Source organism: Pelophylax lessonae, assembly GCF_965119305.1.
Source record: "Pelophylax lessonae genome assembly, contig: HAP1_SCAFFOLD_1216, whole genome shotgun sequence".
NCBI lineage: Eukaryota > Metazoa > Chordata > Amphibia > Anura > Ranidae > Pelophylax > Pelophylax lessonae.
Window position 1 is genome coordinate 4646 of NW_028119167.1, and position 16880 is coordinate 21525.

The following is a 16880-nucleotide window of genomic DNA, read 5'->3' on the forward strand; positions in this document are numbered from 1 at the left end:
ATGAACCTTCTATATCATTATGGACTCATACTCCTTTGATTATTTGATTATCTGAGTAACACTAGATCTCCCTGAACACTTGTCATCTACCTTTTAACCAGTGTCATGAGTGGCCGGGGGCGTGAGGATGTCACTCCTGCCCATTTGCGCGGGAGCCACTGTTTACGGCATTGCTCTGAAGGTCTGGCACGGTAAGCACGGCAAGTTTAGGAGATTATCACAGTACCAAGAGGTAAGCATTATTATAGGCCTACCTGTATGTATAAGTGGTAAAACAGCATTTACTACCACTACCACAAGAGTCAGAGTCACATGACTTATTCAAAAGACTAAAATAAACAAAAAACAAATATAAAGTGCTCATAATATGTCATTTGTGTTTAAAATTAAATCACGTTTGTCTCTTTACCAGTTAAGATATTCTTGTTTGTGTTTCACAAATATATTTACCTTGACATATAACACCAGCATCTTCATGATGTCCACAATTATGCTGGCCCCAGCCTAAGTGAAAGCAGTCCACAATATCTTTCTCTGTTCCAACACAGTCTACATTGTCTAGGAGTATAGGTCCACTGCCATAGCCAAAATAACTAAGGGTTGTAGCTACAATGGCTGGGCCACAGTCCATCTGCTTGCAAACCACCTGTGCATTGTTGTAATCCCAGTCATCATCACACACAGTGCCCCAAGTGTTCTGGTACAGAACTTCCACTCTTCCTTGGCAACTGCTGTTTCCATTTATCAGTCTTATACTGCCACCTGGTGGAAAAATAATAACATAACTTGTGTAGGTGAATTACATACTGGTCCACACTTGCATTTTATTGAAAAGAAAAGAAAAATTACTTCTACTGTCTAATATTAATCATATTGCTCTCTCTTGTAACCACACACATGTGATGCATTAATATTGACCTCTACTTTTCTGTATTTAAAAAAAAAAAATCTTATCTTATTATTTTGAGTGGATTTTCTTATTATAACGGTTTCTGTATTCACTACTATTAGACAATTTCATATCATTATAAAAGCAACATAGGGGGCATTCAGAAGAATATGTTTCCAAATGAAGACAGCTTACTTATGTATCATACATGCTAGGCAAAAATCGAGGCTGTTTGCTTTGTTAAAGAGATCAATTACGCAAAGAACACATTTTTTTTTTTTTCAACACATTTTATTCCTTACTCATGAACAAGAACATATTTTTACATGTAGTGGCCATGGCTACTTGGCAGTAAACCTGACATTAAAGAAGCATGTAGGCTACCATTGTTTATCTCTGTCTGAAAATGCTATTTACAGCTGCAAGAAAAAGTATGTGAACCCTTTGGAATTATATGGATTTCTGCACAAATTGGTCATAAAATGTGATCTGATCATCATCATCTAAGTCACAACAATAGATGGTCAGGAGTAATTCTTGACCATTCCTCTTTACAGAACTGTTTCAGTTCAGCAATATTCTTGGGATGTCTGGTGTGAATCGCTTTCTTGAGGTCATGCCACAGCATCTCAATCGGGTTGAGGTCAGGACTCCGACTGGGCCACTTCAGAAGGCGTATTTTCTTCTGTTTAAGCCATTCTGTTGTTGATTTACTTCTATGCTTTGGTTCATTGTCCTGTTGCAACACCCATCTTCTGTTGAGCTTCAGCTGGTAGACAGATGGCCTTAAGTTCTCCTGCAAAATGTCTTGATAAACTTGGGAATTGATTTTTCCTTCAATGAAAGCAAACCGTCCAGGCTCTGACGCAGCAAAACAGCCCCAAACCATACCTCACAGTTGGGATGAGGTTTTGATGTTGGTGTGCTGTGCCTCTTTTTCGACACACATAGTGTTGTGTGTTTCTTCCAAACAACTCAACTTTGGTTTCGTCTGTCCACAGAATATTTTGCCAGTACTGCTGTGGAACATTCAGGTGCTCTTGTGCAAACTGTAAACGTGCAGCAATGTTTTGTTTGGACAGCAGTGGCTTCCTCTGTGGTATCCTCCTGTGAAATCCATTCTTGTTTAGTGTTTTATGTATTGTAGATTCCCTAACAGGGATGTTAGCATTTGCCAGTGACTTTTGTAAGTCTTTAGCTGACACTCTAGGATTCTTCTTCACCTCATTGAGCAGTCTGCGCTGTGCTCTTGCAGTCATCTTTACAGGACGGCCACTCCTAGGGAGAGTAGCAGCAGTGCTGAACTTTCTCCATTTATAGACAATTTGTCTTACCATGGACTGATGAACAGCAAGGCTTTTGGAGAAACTTTTAGAACCCTTTCCAGCTTTATGCAAGTCAACAATTCTTAATCATAGGTCTTCTGAGAGCTCTTTTGTGCGAGGCATCATTCACATCAGGCAATGCTTCTTGTGAAAAGCAAACCCAGAACTGGTGTGTGTTTTTTATAGGGCAGGGCAGCTGTAACCAACACCTCCAATCTCATCTCATCGATTGGACTCCAGTTGGCTGACATCTCACTCCAATTAGCTCTTGGAGATGTCATTAGTCTAGGGGTTCACATACTTTTTCCACCTGCACTGTGAATGTTTACATGGTGTGTTCAATAAAAACGTGGCAACATTTCATTCTTTGTGTGTTATTATTTTAAAGCAGACTGTGATTGTCTATTATTGTGACTTAGATGATGATCAGATCGCATTTTATGACCAATTTGTGCAGAAATCCATATCATTGCAAAGGGTTCACATACTTTTTCTTGCAGCTGTATCTTGCTTTAGTGCCTACTAAAGTCCCAGCACCATGCAGCAGCATGTGAAGTCAAAATTCCTGATTTGTTTACTTGGATCGGTAGCTCATAAATTTTCTAAAGTCAGAATTTTAGAATGATATCCAAGAAACTAGCATTTTCAAAAATGAGATCAGTGGCTGCCTCAATATTCTTTTTATCTTACAAATCTTACAATTACTTTTTATGTTATCTTTGCATTGTGCCTTTTACCAACTTGACTTTCTACTGTATGTATATACTTGAGAAAGGACTACTTATCCTTTAAGGGCAAAGGATTTAAAATTCTGGATGATCGGTTTTGTGGTTTACACACCTAGGTTGCACTACACAGCCAGACAGTTGACACACTTGTGCATCTATAAATGATATTAATGAAAATACGATACAGCGCTTGCATCCTATACAACATATATAAATGTCCAATAAAAATCAATATTCAAAAGAACATCTCCATATAAAGTGCTTTTGTGCTATTTATAAGTTATAAGTAAGGGAAAACGATGGTATACATCTAAAATGGCCATCATGTAACCTGCTTGGTCACCCAGAAGGAGGCTGCTCCACTTGGGTCTCCACCTGCCGGAAATGAGATCCTTGATGGCGCTCTGTACCCCCGGGATAGTCAGGGCTAGTACATTCCACAATGGATAGCCTCTGTACTGTCCCGGGTCGTACTTACCTGCAAGAAGAAATACTTACCTTTAAGATTTCCTCTCCAGCGTTGCCATTTTGGATGTGGGCAGCTGAAGCCAGCGCGATCCTCTTCTGCGTCCTCTTCCGTCCTCTTCGGTCCCACGATGCACTGCACCGGCCCCGCTCGTCACTTCCGGTGCAGCGCCGCATTCCTCCACAGCTTCTGGGCATGCCCAGAAGCTGTTTAGCAGGGAATGCGGTGCCACACCGGAAGTGACGAGCGGGGCCGGTACCAGCACATTGATTCCTGGGAGCAATGACGTTCAGCTCCCAGGAGTCATTGCAACCCGGAAAGAGACGGCGCGGGCTGCGGCGCAGAGGGAGGAAGTGGAAGAAAGGTGAGTATATTTTTATACAATAACAAGGTAAGTAAAAAAAAAAAAAAAATCTTAACTATCCATTTCTTTTTCAGGTGACAAAAAGGAAGCGGATGGCCACAAAATCGATTATGTCGATTTTGTGGCCGGAACTCCGCTTTAAGGGCAAAACGTAATGTAATTTCTGGTTCCGATTCCTAATTCCATCACTTCCTGTTGCTATAGAACGCATGGTGGTTTTCGCGTTCCCGGAAGTATTCTTGTATTTTACATGCCCGTTTTTAATCCTCTTTTTTGTAAGTATATTCTTTACTGCGCAATAAAACACCAGCCTTATAGTACTTCACTATTCTGGTAAAAAATGGGGAATAGATCTGCCACATCATATCCTTGGAAAAATGTCCAGCTGTCTCCATCCTTAATTGTATAGAGCAAAAAAGGAAGAAAATATGGGACTTTAAATGAGTACAGCTGGACATATAAATTTAAATGAATATATAATATCTATAGCCTAGAAGGTCCCGAATAATGGGAATCCATCCGCGATTGGATAATAGATATATGATTAGTAATAAAAGGCATGACAGATGTAAGTCTCAGTAAGGACATCCATATAATAAGTGTACAAACGGATAAATGTAATAATATTTCAGCAAGTGTTCCAACAGAGGGAAGAGCTGCATGGGGGTATTCTGGAAGAAGGGAAGGTGGAAAGGCTGCTTCCTCTTCTAAGTGGATAGTCGGATCTTAGCACGGCCCTTCTGTGGGCATAGGGTTTTGCAGAGGGTTTGTAATTCCATCCAAGCTTCTTTCTGTCCTCCCCGGCAGACAATTTTTATTCGGCAGTTTTACACCTGGAGGCTGTTTTCTGCTTAGCTGACCAATGACATTCAATATGGGTCACATGACTGGACCATTTTGGACCCCTCCAATGGACGGTTTGGTGGTCTCCCCACGATTATCGTCCCCAAGAGGGAACCTAACACATTCTGTCTGAATCATCATTTGTCTTACCCATCAGGGGGATCAATTATTGAAGCTTTTGACCCTGGGCTCTGTTTGTGTTGTAAGCATCTTTTAATTCTGTGCTTGGTGTTTTCATCGCTATGTTTGGGGGGCCCCCTTTTTAACAAAGCAAATCCACTTTTCTGTTATTACCTGTTCATCCAGGGAGTTTTTCTATTTGTTGGGGTGCCGATGGCAGGGTTCTTCTTTTGTTGCTCGGTGCTTGTCACTGGAGTGTTAAACTTCCTATTCTTTGTTTGAAGCCTCTAGTCCCTTTTGGAATGGGTTTTTGCGAGGTATCCTTTTGGTTATCTATTTTTTGGATGACTTTTCGTACAGGTCCGGTGGGCTCTACAGGGTGCGCTGTGTTGTAGTCCTCAGTTCAGCATGTGGCTGAGAGTTTCAGAGTTCCCTTGACTCACGACAAGGCTGAGGGCCCTTCTACAGTTCGCAGGTTTCTGGGCATATTGATCAACATAGTGCGTATGGAATGCTGCCTTCCAGAGGATACACCTGTAGACTTGGCAACTCCGGGGAGGGCCACTGCACAGACTGAAAAGCTTCAGTCTCGGTTGGCAAAACTTACTTTGCTTATAGGATCATGCCTATGAGCAGGGGTTTTTTTTGGCGTAAGCCACCGCGTGTGTGCAGCCCCGGTCACCATATATGGTTGAACCATGCACTTGGGAAGGATTTTTTGCCTTGGGAGAAATTCCTGGATTCTTACAATGGTTGGGTCAGCGTGATTGGCGTAGCTGACCACCAGTTTTGATGTGAAGTTATTTGAAGGACCAGTGGGCTATGATGAGTACTTACAGGGCCGTTTGAGCTCTGACCCCTTGTCTACAGAATGGGAAAGGGTGAGTTTTTTGCACCATTGAGCTTCCAGTGGAACTGTGGGGTAGCATTTCCTTAACCCGAAGGTCCGCTTTAATTGCTATGATTTGGCCTTTGTGGTTGCAAATAACAGCGTTTCATCATCTTCTCAACCGGAGGTACACTTGCTGTGATATCTCTTTTGTCTTGTCTGCATTTAAACACATTTATTTACGCTGTAAAAGTTTCTGGTTGTATTAGCTCTCTCACGGATGTTCTCTCTCGGTTGCAGTGGGACAAGTTCCGTGTGTTGGTACAGAGAGCGGAGCGCTTCGGGGTTCTTTGTCTGGACTGGCTGTGGCGGATTGCATTGGATTGCTGGTGGAGTGGATTTATCGGTCGGTGAGTGGGTCTACATGGTCAGTTTATTCCCGGGTATGGTAAGAGTGGTTCAGTTTTTACGAAATGTTGGGTGTGGTCGGTGGAGATGTAGAGCTGCTGCTAGTTCTCTTTTTGGGAGCAATGTAGTGGATTAGATGTATGTTTTGCCTGTGAGTTATACGTTGGTGGGCTTGGCCTCAGGTGCAAAACTGTTGGGTTAGTGTTTGGGGTTGGAGGATGGTGTGCTAAGGGCCCTGCGGGTGTGGAGGGTTGCTAAAATATGAAGTGTCATGTTTGTGCACCGTGGTGGAGTACAAGGTCCTTGCATGTGCTTTAATTGATAAATGTATATTGGTAGGGACCTGTCTTGGGTGCGGCTCCCTGTAGTTTGGTTGAGTTGTACCTGCTAGTAGTGGTGTTATCTCTGAGTCTGTGTTTTTATGGCTGGAGGCCTAAGTTTGGTTAAGCAGGTACTTGAAGTAGTGGTGCCTAAAAGGACCTTGGAGCTCCACATTTTCACACTGTACTGACTGTTATTTGCATGTTTTGTATATGTAACTTATAAAATTTGATTTAATAAAAGGCTGCTTTGGCCATTGAACTCCAGTTTTTGTTTCTTGTACATTACTTGGGTAAGGTAAAGGGGGTGTGTTGGTCAAGGAGTCATAGTGACAACATCATTCCTTATACCAAAGCATATAAAACTTCAAATAATGTTTATTCAAAATGCCAAATCCTCAAATGTGGTATAAAATTGGTGAATGATATAGACAGAGTTACCCCAATTCCATATACTGATGGTGATACAGGTGCTTCACATGTGCTCTACATGTGCTTAAGCTTAATTACAATTCAAAATTGCTCCAAGTGATCCCTCGTCTGTGTTCCATGTCACCGCTATGTCCTCCAACCCAATGCACGCTTCGTCTTAATAGACTTCATCACAGAGGCAAAGGCATATCCATTGCCCCTGTGACGAAGTCTATTGAGACAAAGCGTACATTTGGGTTGGAAGACATAGTGGTGATGTCAGCACACCCGCTGGGGCGCGGGTCGATAATTTTTGAATGCCTGATGTAATAATTTTACTTGTGAGTAGAATACTGTTCTTTTAATACATTTCATATGCTTGGAAATTGTGAAATGAGCAATTGTGTTCCTTTTTGATACACCTGTCTGGTTAATAAATGACAATTAACCTGTCGCATTATCAAGTGATCTTTTGGATGACACATCTAACATACGGGTCCTGTGAAAGGAGTGCTACCTACATACCCACAGTGGGGGGTGATGCCCACTAATGCGTGGCTAGACCTCGTTTGGGGTCTCCTCATCTGGTAAGTGAGACAAGGGATCACTTGGAGCACTTTTGGACTGTAATTAAGCATGTGTAGAGCACCTGTGTCACCACCAGTATTTGGAATTGAGATTCCTCTGTCTATATCACTCACCAATTCCACATTTGAAGATTTGGCATGTTGAATGAACATTATTTGAAGTTTTTTATGCTCTGAACAGAATAATTGTCACTTTAATTGGAAATAATCAATCTGTATACCTCACCTGGCACTTTATTGAAAAATATCATTTATGGATGGACTTGTTTACAACTTTACATGTATATATGGATGAATTTCCTTTTCTGCACTTATAGCACGTTAATCTCATCAGTGTATGAGTACTACATGATTTTTATTATTTGAATATGTTTGTTTGAGTATATTCAGAGTGCAACACAATTTCTTTTGATTGTTATGTTTTAGTATTGGGATGTGCAATACACTGAGTGCAGCTGTTCATTAATCATTCATCACTGATTTTATATCAGTTGACATACTTATCTTCTGGTTCATCAACACGGCTTACTATGTTCCCTTTCTGTTTCTGGCCTGTCTGAAATGAGCAGTGAGCACATCCAGTAAGCAGTGAAGTTAAACCAGGAATAACAGACCGAAATTTACAAATTGGAAATCATTTGACACTTTGCAGAGGGCATTCTTCATATATTTTTATGGGGAATCCACAAGAGTTGCAAAGACAATATCATTTTGGTGTAACTACTCCATTAGTAGGTTTTCCATCAGAATATATAAAGAACATAACTGCATAGAAACCTAAGGAATAACATATCCTTCGTAGGTTAACAGACAGCAGATAAAGCTTATTGGGGGGGTCCAACTTTGCCTCACTCCATCCAAACAATAAAAAAATACATTTTAGAGCTTTACCAATGCCTAATATACAATGGTTAATGCATTAAGGGAAAATCCTTCATTAAAGGCTTTCCACCTGCAAAGATCAATATGTTTTCTTCCCAAATGTTGGTCTTAAAATGTCAAAGGATCAGTGCTAGAGCAAGACAACATAGATTACAGTCCTGGTGGTATTTGTAATCGGGCCAATATTTGTTAAGAGGAAAAGGAACAGATGGTAGATTTTACTCTTTACTTTAAGCAACTTACTCTTTCTTCCAGGATGGAAAAATTCAGTTGTAAATAAATCTGTCTCAGGAGAAGGTTGACCTTCACCCCATGTAGCTATAAATAAAAAAGAAAACACAAATGATAAACTGAGTGCTGTTCATTACAGTAATGGGGTAACAAGTAGAAAGCCGCTTGTGTTTTACCTGTTGCTGTGTCAGTAATTGACTCTGCAGTATCTTGAGCTACAGGAGTGAAGTTTGGGGGTGTTGTTGAAACTCCATGCCCTGGAAAAAAGTAGAAAAAGTACATTGTGTGCCGATGTAGGTTTCAGTCTAGTAGCTAAAACTTCTCCATTTTAATGAAAGTGAACATGGTACAGCAGCTATGATTTAAAGTCACCAAATGGCAGCCTTTCCCCACTCACCATTTTAAAGTCAAATGTAGATTCTCTATTGGCCATTGCATTATAGGGTGCTGAAGGCAGAGTGTGCCAGAGCACCAACTCCAGAATTTGATCTGATGCCAGTGTGCAGCGTGTGCTTGCATTTGGAGGCTCCATAAGGCAACCAAAATGTTTGATTTACCAAAAAGTTATCTGCAGTCACCTCAAGCTTATTTGCGCTCTATTGGTTCATGCAGTGTAAATTGTAATGGCAGTTCCACTTTTAAAAAAACAAAAAAACAATCTCCTTTAATTTAAGGCACACATAGTCTGAGGCAACACAGCTCTGGATAACAAAGATTTTTGGTAAACATCTAAGTGCCTTTTAATGACACTCATGATTCAGAATTGTTACTCATTGGAATAACTAAGCATAATATCATAAAATATTAAAATGTGAATGTTTTGTACAAAGTCAACCTTTTATAAGCATTATGAGGATGGGGATATCCACTTCCGATAAAAGCTAATTATCTTAGTGCACTTGTGTATTACATCAGGCAAATAACTTCCACTTCAGAGACTGGACAATCTTAATCACTTCACTGTTAGAAGAAATGCCTCTGGTGACGTGTGATGTGCCCATCTCTATCTTACTCTTCGATGTGATTCTTCAGTACCAGTTAGATCAATGTATACATGATGAAGAGAGAATGAAATGAAGTTGACATTGTGTACTAATTGCTGCACATCATGGTTGCTTCCAGAAATAGCATATCAGAAATCACTAGAATGTGAGCAGTACTGTAGTTTACCAGCACAGATGATTCCAGCATCTTCATGATGGCCACAGTTGTGGATGCCCCAGCCGAGACTGTAGCAAGCCGATAGATAGGTTTCTGAGCCATCACAGTTCACATTATCCAGTAATATTAAACCAGTTCCATATCCAAAATAAGCATTGCTTTTATAGTCCAGGGCTTGACCACAGTTAATCTGTCTACAGACAACCATTGCATCCTTCATTCCCCAGTCATCATCACACACTGTTCCCCAATTTCCCTTATAAAAGACTTCTACTCTTCCTTGACAGGGGTCAGCTCCACTGACCAGTCTGATACTGCCATCCCCTAAAATGAATACAAAAAGAGTTATAGTTCACAAAATAGAAAGCATACACGGTTACAAAAACTGACACAGCTCTTAAACAGTTTCCAACATCTCAATAGCAGGCACAGTTCACTGTAACACTTAACTCCACTTTTACAAAAGGTTTTAAAAAATAGTTTGACTTAGCAATGTATAAAATAAAAAAAGCAGCTTTCGCTGCAATACTCACCTCCTCTCTGGTCCTGGTCTGTGACTGAACATTGGTCCTTCTCTGGAATGAATGATCCTCAGCTTCATCTCAACCCACTTCCTGTGAACCCAGGCTGTCAATGACCCACTCCATGGGGACACTTCATTACACTGGCCTAGGTTTACAGTACTCCTGGACAAAACAGAGCTCACACATTAATACATATGTGACATGCTGCCCAGGAGTAATTGTTATTATTGTTATTATACAGAATTTATTTAGCACCAACAGTTTGCACAGCGCTTTACAATATAAAGAAGGAAACCACAATTACAACACAGTTCAATACAGAAGTAATAGGAGAGCCTTGCTCGTGGAACTTACACTCGGAAGGGTGTGGGAGGTGGTACAAAAGGTGATAGCTGCTGGGGATGATCTAATCGAGGTAACTCAAGTATAGTTTTTTGAGAAGAAGTGGGGTAGGCTTCTCTGAATAAATGAGTTTTCAAAGATCACTTTAGGACGGACAGGGTAGGGGTTGACTGGGCATACTGGTGTAGTGCCCTCCTAGTTAGGTGCTAGAGTGAATGTATATAGTTTTTGCTTTCTCTGCCTAACAGGGAGACAGTCAGCCAAATTTGTGTGCTGTCTGCTTAACAGAGAGCTGTGATTGTTTAGCAGAGGCTTCTCAGTATGCTCTAGTGCTGTTCATGCTGTCTGGATGATTAACACTGGTCCAATAGCTATGGATATTGGACACTGGGTGGAAATCTGGTTGATGAGAGCATTGGATGTCTGTACAGTCCTGGCCAATTAGAAGGGGATGTGCCCCAAAGAATGCTGGGTAACTGTATTTATATCTGAGGAGCACATGTCCAGTCCAGCCCTCCTCCACACGTAGAGGTCCAGGTGGGGATAGGGCCTAGATGTAAGTGTTGTACAATCAAATACCCAGAGCACATAATAAATATAATTTTGCAGTATAGTTTAGGTCTGCTTTAAACAGTGTAATCTAGAGAGCAGAAAGTACATTATAGTATAATGTCAAGTGAAGGATGCTAATTACCCACCAAAATATGCACTAAGTCCTTAGAAAATGCAGGCCATCCAGCGGAAGTGTGGTCTTACTTGTCCAAAAGGACTCGGAAAATAGGGGGCATATCATGGTTCTATTCATACCTACACTCCTGTACCGCACATACTAAGACTGCAAGAATGCTAAATTGTGAGAAAGATTTTCAAACTACCTACACTCTTAAGGAATGGGAGTCAGCTACATCTTCATTTCTTACATTTTCTCATTGTACAAACCATTGGGAACTAGCTTTGAAACTTCTTCATAGGAGCTACTTGACACCAGTGCGTATAGCTCATATTTTTAAACAACCGCCGGGCATTTTCTGGAGGGGTTGTGATGCTCTGGGCACCTTGGTACATATAACGTGGGGGTGCAGATGCCTCCGTAGTTTTTGGAACTCTGTTACCCAACTTATAGCGAAAATTACCGTTATGATCTTTCCTCTCAAAGTAGAGCTGGCAATATTGGGCTTTGGTATTGACCAGTTCCCCAAACAGTACAGGGCGATTATTACCCATATCTTGATAGCTGCACAGTTGGATATTACCTCCAAATGGAGATCACTAGTGGTACCAAACGTTACGGATGTTATCCACAGAGTGCACTCCCACTGCTCCTATGAGGAGTTTTTTGCCTTTCGCAATGGCTCTACTACACAATGCTTGCATAGATGGTCTGTATGTATTACACTTTTCCTGGGCTCATTGCCGTCATAGGTTACAGCTAAGGATACTGATATTTACTCTGACTGATGACAAATGGCCTCTATTGTTCTGGTGGTCATTGTTGGTTCCTTCCTTTTTTCCTTGTTCTCTTTTCTTTTTTTCTTTCCTGCATGTTTTTTTATTTTTTTTATTTGTGTGGTCTAGTTCCTTGACCTATATTGCCTTCTTATAATACTATGTTATTTAGCTAGTCCATGCATTACGTGACTAACCCTCTGGCCCATACCAAAGTGTGGCTGCCGCCATTGGTGGCACCTATTCCCCCGCAGCGCTACTTCACAACTAAGAGGCAAGCTGCGGATTTGGACACAGTTTAGTCCCCATTGGGGCGTCTGACTCCGCGGTGAGCCCAATACCAAGCGTAGGGGTGATCTGCAATAGTGATGTAATGATATTTCATTAAATTTATGAATCTACCTTTTTTTACTGTTCTTGGAAAATGTTTATTATCTGTACCGTTTATAATAATCTTCTGTTATTACCGTTCTCCAATGATGTCAAGAAAGTACCTTTTTGTTCTAGTACTGCTCATGGACTGTTTGAATGTCTTGTATTCCTTCTAAAACCTTAATAAGAACTAATTAAACAGAAAATTCAGGCCAAAGGTGCCTGCAAACATTCCAGGCCTGGCCTTTGGATTATGCAGGATTCAGGCACTTTATAGACATTCAAAATTGCCTTTTTTTTTTTAATGGAAAACTAAAGAAATTGGCTAGAAAAAAAATCCATCCCAGCTGTTTCACTGTTCCCCAAGAAGTGTATAGGCAGGAGATGTCTGATGAGGTTAGAGATTGGCCTACAGACATATGAATGTTCCCTAATCTGGCTGCAAATAGCAATAATTCTCTGTTATCTGGAAGCGCCTTAAAGGGCCCATTTAGATGTTTACTTTATAGTAATGTGTGTTAAAACATTACTGCAACAAGGGCAAAGCATGTAGCGTGGTGTATTGCATTGCTGTTCATTTTAAATAGCACCCTAATATACTGCAAAAATAGGAAGAGATAGCCTAGCCACTGCACACTTTACCATGCCCGAGTGTTTATCAGGTAAAAGCAGCCCCAGCTCCATTCATCCAGGGGCAAAACATTTTGGAGTTGTGGTCTGGATGAATGGAGCTGAGGCTGCTTTTACCTGCTAACCACTCGGGCCGGGTGAGGCATATCGTGGCTAGGCTCCATATCTCTGGACAGACCTTTCTTCAGTCTGCACCCTCACTAGCCAGTAACATCGCACGCATCAGACCTTGACAGCCTGAGAAGGGATCCGTAATCATTTATCATGGGTCACCCTAATAAACTGTTACATTAGTAGGCAATCCACCCACTCTGCAGCACGTTACACAACACACGTGTTGTTTGTTGTGTTGCATTAAAAAAAAAAGAAAAAAAAAGAGGGTCAGGCACTTTTATTTATTTATTTTTTTTTGTCGTTAGGAAAATCAGTTAAGAAATATAAATGTCTGCAAAAATGTTCTTCTTTTCATGCATTTCAGCATCACCCAGGAACAACGTGCTATAACAGTAAATCATGGATGACCATAGTGAGTGAGAAATCAGAGATGCAGCTTAGTGTGGATGATCGATTCAAATTAAGTGAATTAAAGTGAAGAGCATTTTAGGAATTTTCAGCATTAGGCTTATAAAAAAAAGTAGGGATCTTTTAAGTGCAGTCAGAAAAAATCAAACAATGATTGGAAAAATAACACATTTTGTTAATAAATCATCAAAAAATCTCTTTGCTCTCTGATTCTTTCATCCCTTTTTATCTAATAGTAGCACCATTCTCTTAGTATAATACCCAGTACATTTACAAAGAGTAGCATGCATTTAATGTGTATGTCCAGCCGAAACATTATTTTTAGTTTTGGATCGTGTGAAGAAGGATTAGAACCCTGTCCATTTTATACTGCTACAAGAAAACAACAAGAGAAGGGCGCACCGACCTTGTGCATTACCACTTAAAAGTTTAATAAAATCAAAGAAGGGTACGCCGCTCTGAGGAAGAGGGTCCTCCCTCGAAACGCGTAAGCCACATGAGGTTTTGAGGACGCCATCACGCTATCCAGCAGTAGAGAAGTGTCCTGGAAGCGAGCGGTGCCCATTTCCTATATGCTTGTTCATATGCTACGTTTGTGAGTATATTGTACGCTACTCTTCCTTGATTTTAATAAACTTTTAAGTGGTAATGCACAAGGTCGGTGCGCCCTTCTCTTGTTGTTTTCTTGTAGTGCCTTTTGGATACCCTTGGTCCTGAGAGGGGCAGCAAGACCACTTCATTTGTGTCATAAAACCACCTAGAAGATTCACCGTCTCACATACCACTTGAGCGCTGGAGAGATATTGTTGTTTTTTGGAAATCATTTTATACTGCTATCCAGGGATGCGTTAGAGAGGTTTACCCTCCCTCACTGCCTTTCAAGAAGACAATGTTTCACTAAATAGGAGGTGAGGAAAAATCTGTAACAGGTACACAGTCAGCAATTAAAAGGTGAAAAACTGACAGTAGACTTCAAATACTTTAATTTAAAAAAATTACATTTTATTTTTATCTGTGTTACCCTTGAAGATTTTCCTTTACTTACTGTCTAGACCAGTGATGGTGAACCTTGGCACCCCAGATGTTTTGGAACTACATTTTCCATAATGCTCAACTACACTGCAGAGTACAGGAGCATCATGGGAAATGTAGTTTCAAAACATCTGTTGTGCCAAGGTTCACCATCACTGGTCTAGGGAAACTGTTGTTAACGTGACAGTAAGAAAGAAAAATCACTGTAACACTTCTCTAGTTCTTTCCCCAATCTATAAAAAAGAAAAAGTTGTGTGTGCACATACACTCTAACCCCTTCCTACTCCCCCTTTGTAAATTAGCATAATTCCAGCAAGCTCCCTGTGTCTGGAGGGCATTCATTAAAGTACAAGTCCACCCTCACACTAAAATCTGTAAATCTATTGGAAATCTAAGACTAACCTATCTAGCCCTGAAAAGAAGTAATCTATACATACCTTTTCTGAAGCCGATCCGGTCTGGTCCCACGCTGAGCTGTCAGCGGAGGCTTCTCAGTGTGGGCGGGTGCAGAGGAGGCAGCAGACAACGGAATGGAAGTTTATGGGTGACATCACTTCCCATTAATTTTCCACTAGGCTGTCTCCTCTGCAGTGCTTCCACCACTGGAGACCGGTGTTCCGTGAAAAAACCATACCCATAAAAATTCCATACCCTCGTCACTTCCGGTGCACCTACGTCAGCACCTATGTCATTGAACAGCTGAGGAGCGGTCTAGTGCGCATGCTCGGAGGGTATGGAATTTTGACGGTAGTGTGTTGTAACGTTACACCGCCTCAGCTGTTGCGGCGGATACATTAAAACAGCTCGGCTGCAATATGAGTAATCTCCGCTCCTATCCCTGTCACTTCCCTGATCTCGGCTACTAAATGTAAAAGCGGCGGTGGGAATATGAAAATATAAATCATAATTTAGATTCCATACACCCGCCGCCGCTTTTACATTTAGTAGCCGAGATCAGGGAAGTGACAGGGATAGGAGCGGAGATTACTCATATTGCAGCCGAGCTGTTTTAATGTAACCTTTAATGTAACCGCCGCAACAGCTGAGGCGGTGTAACAATGCACACACTACCGTGAAAATTCCATACCCTCCGAGCATGCGCAATGCTACGCTGCTCAGCTGTTCCATTATGTTTCTGACAGGAAGTGACGTGGGTATGCAATTTTCACGAGGTATGGTTTTCTAACGTTACACCGGATCTGAGTGTCTTCAAAAAAGTAATGTATAGCGATTTCTTCTTTACAGGGCTAGATAGGTAAGTTTTAGTTTTGTGGATGCCTGTAGATTAAGAGAATTTAGTGTTAGGATGGACTTCCACTTTAAAGTCCTGCTATTTGCAGCACCCTCTGGGGATCGTTTTGATCTGCAGTAGTGAGCTGCTACTGCTGTGGAGGGGCTGGAAGATTTGATCAATAAAAAATGTGACAAAGAGATTTGACAAAGAAGCCAGGAACTTTGAAAAGCGTTATTTGATTAGAGAGAGAGCCCCCTGGTCCCTCCCCTTCCTCTGACACAGGCCGCTGGAGTGGCCGCATCATCTCCCTTGGCCTGCAGCATTATTGTCACCATCCTGTGAGCGGCCATCTTCCTGGTGGGCTCCAGCTTTACTACACACCACACTGAAGTGTGCCTTTTCAGCGGGACCCCAACAGCTGGTCCCAGCGTGCCTTTCAGCTGGTATGTGAACCTTGAACCTGTTTCCATCACAAGTGCTGGGCCCTCCTTTTAGTGTTTGAGGTGGGATGAGACTTGGGCTTTTACCTTTTAAATGTGTTGTTTACACATGACTGTGTTTTTTTCTGGACTGTGTGCTTTATCTATGCCCACATAATAAGTGTTACTTTATGATTTATATGGAAGCAAGTTTTATTCATTTATTCATCATCCTCCAATGAATCTACTTCTTTCTCACGGATACCCTGACTTTACCAGTGCGCTGCATATAGCCTTTGTGAACATTTGATCAATAACCACTCTGATCAGGACAGCCAGACAAGTGAGTTTACCACATTAGTCCCATATCAGGCCCATACTGTGTAATACAAATGAGTGAGTAATACAACTTACTTAGACCATTCTGCAAAGATGTTGATGACGTTTTTGTGGACTGTCCCTTGTTACTTGGCGTTGGCAGTATTTCTAAAAAAAAAAGTTACACAGTGGCATAATATCAGTTACTAAACTATGTAGGCCAAATTCAAGCAAAGCAATATTTTATGTGTGTTAATGTAGAATCCCCAGCAGATATGAAAATCACAGTTTTCTCTGACCATTTTATAAAGTGCCACAAACACACATACACTATATTGTCAAAAGTAAAGGTGCCTTTACACCTACATGAACTTTAATGCCACCCAAGTCTTAGTCTGGAAGGCTGTCCACAAGATTTAGGAGTGTGTCTATGGGAATGTTTGACTATTCCTTTAGAAGCACATTTGTGAGGTCAGG

The 16880-nt window shown here is 41.2% G+C and overlaps 1 protein-coding gene across 1 annotated transcript; it reads right to left on the reverse strand.

Moving 5' to 3' along the window:
• Positions 1–450: 450 nt before the first annotated feature.
• LOC309544143 (scavenger receptor cysteine-rich domain-containing group B protein-like) lies at positions 451–16571 on the reverse strand (the record flags this gene model as incomplete). The annotated part of the gene is made up of 5 exons (XM_082276516.1): positions 451–762; positions 8416–8490; positions 8580–8660; positions 9574–9888; positions 16500–16571. Coding segments are annotated over 5 exons (855 nt in total), but the record flags the coding sequence as incomplete, so codon positions are not given.
• Between the last annotated feature and the right edge of the window lie 309 nt (positions 16572–16880).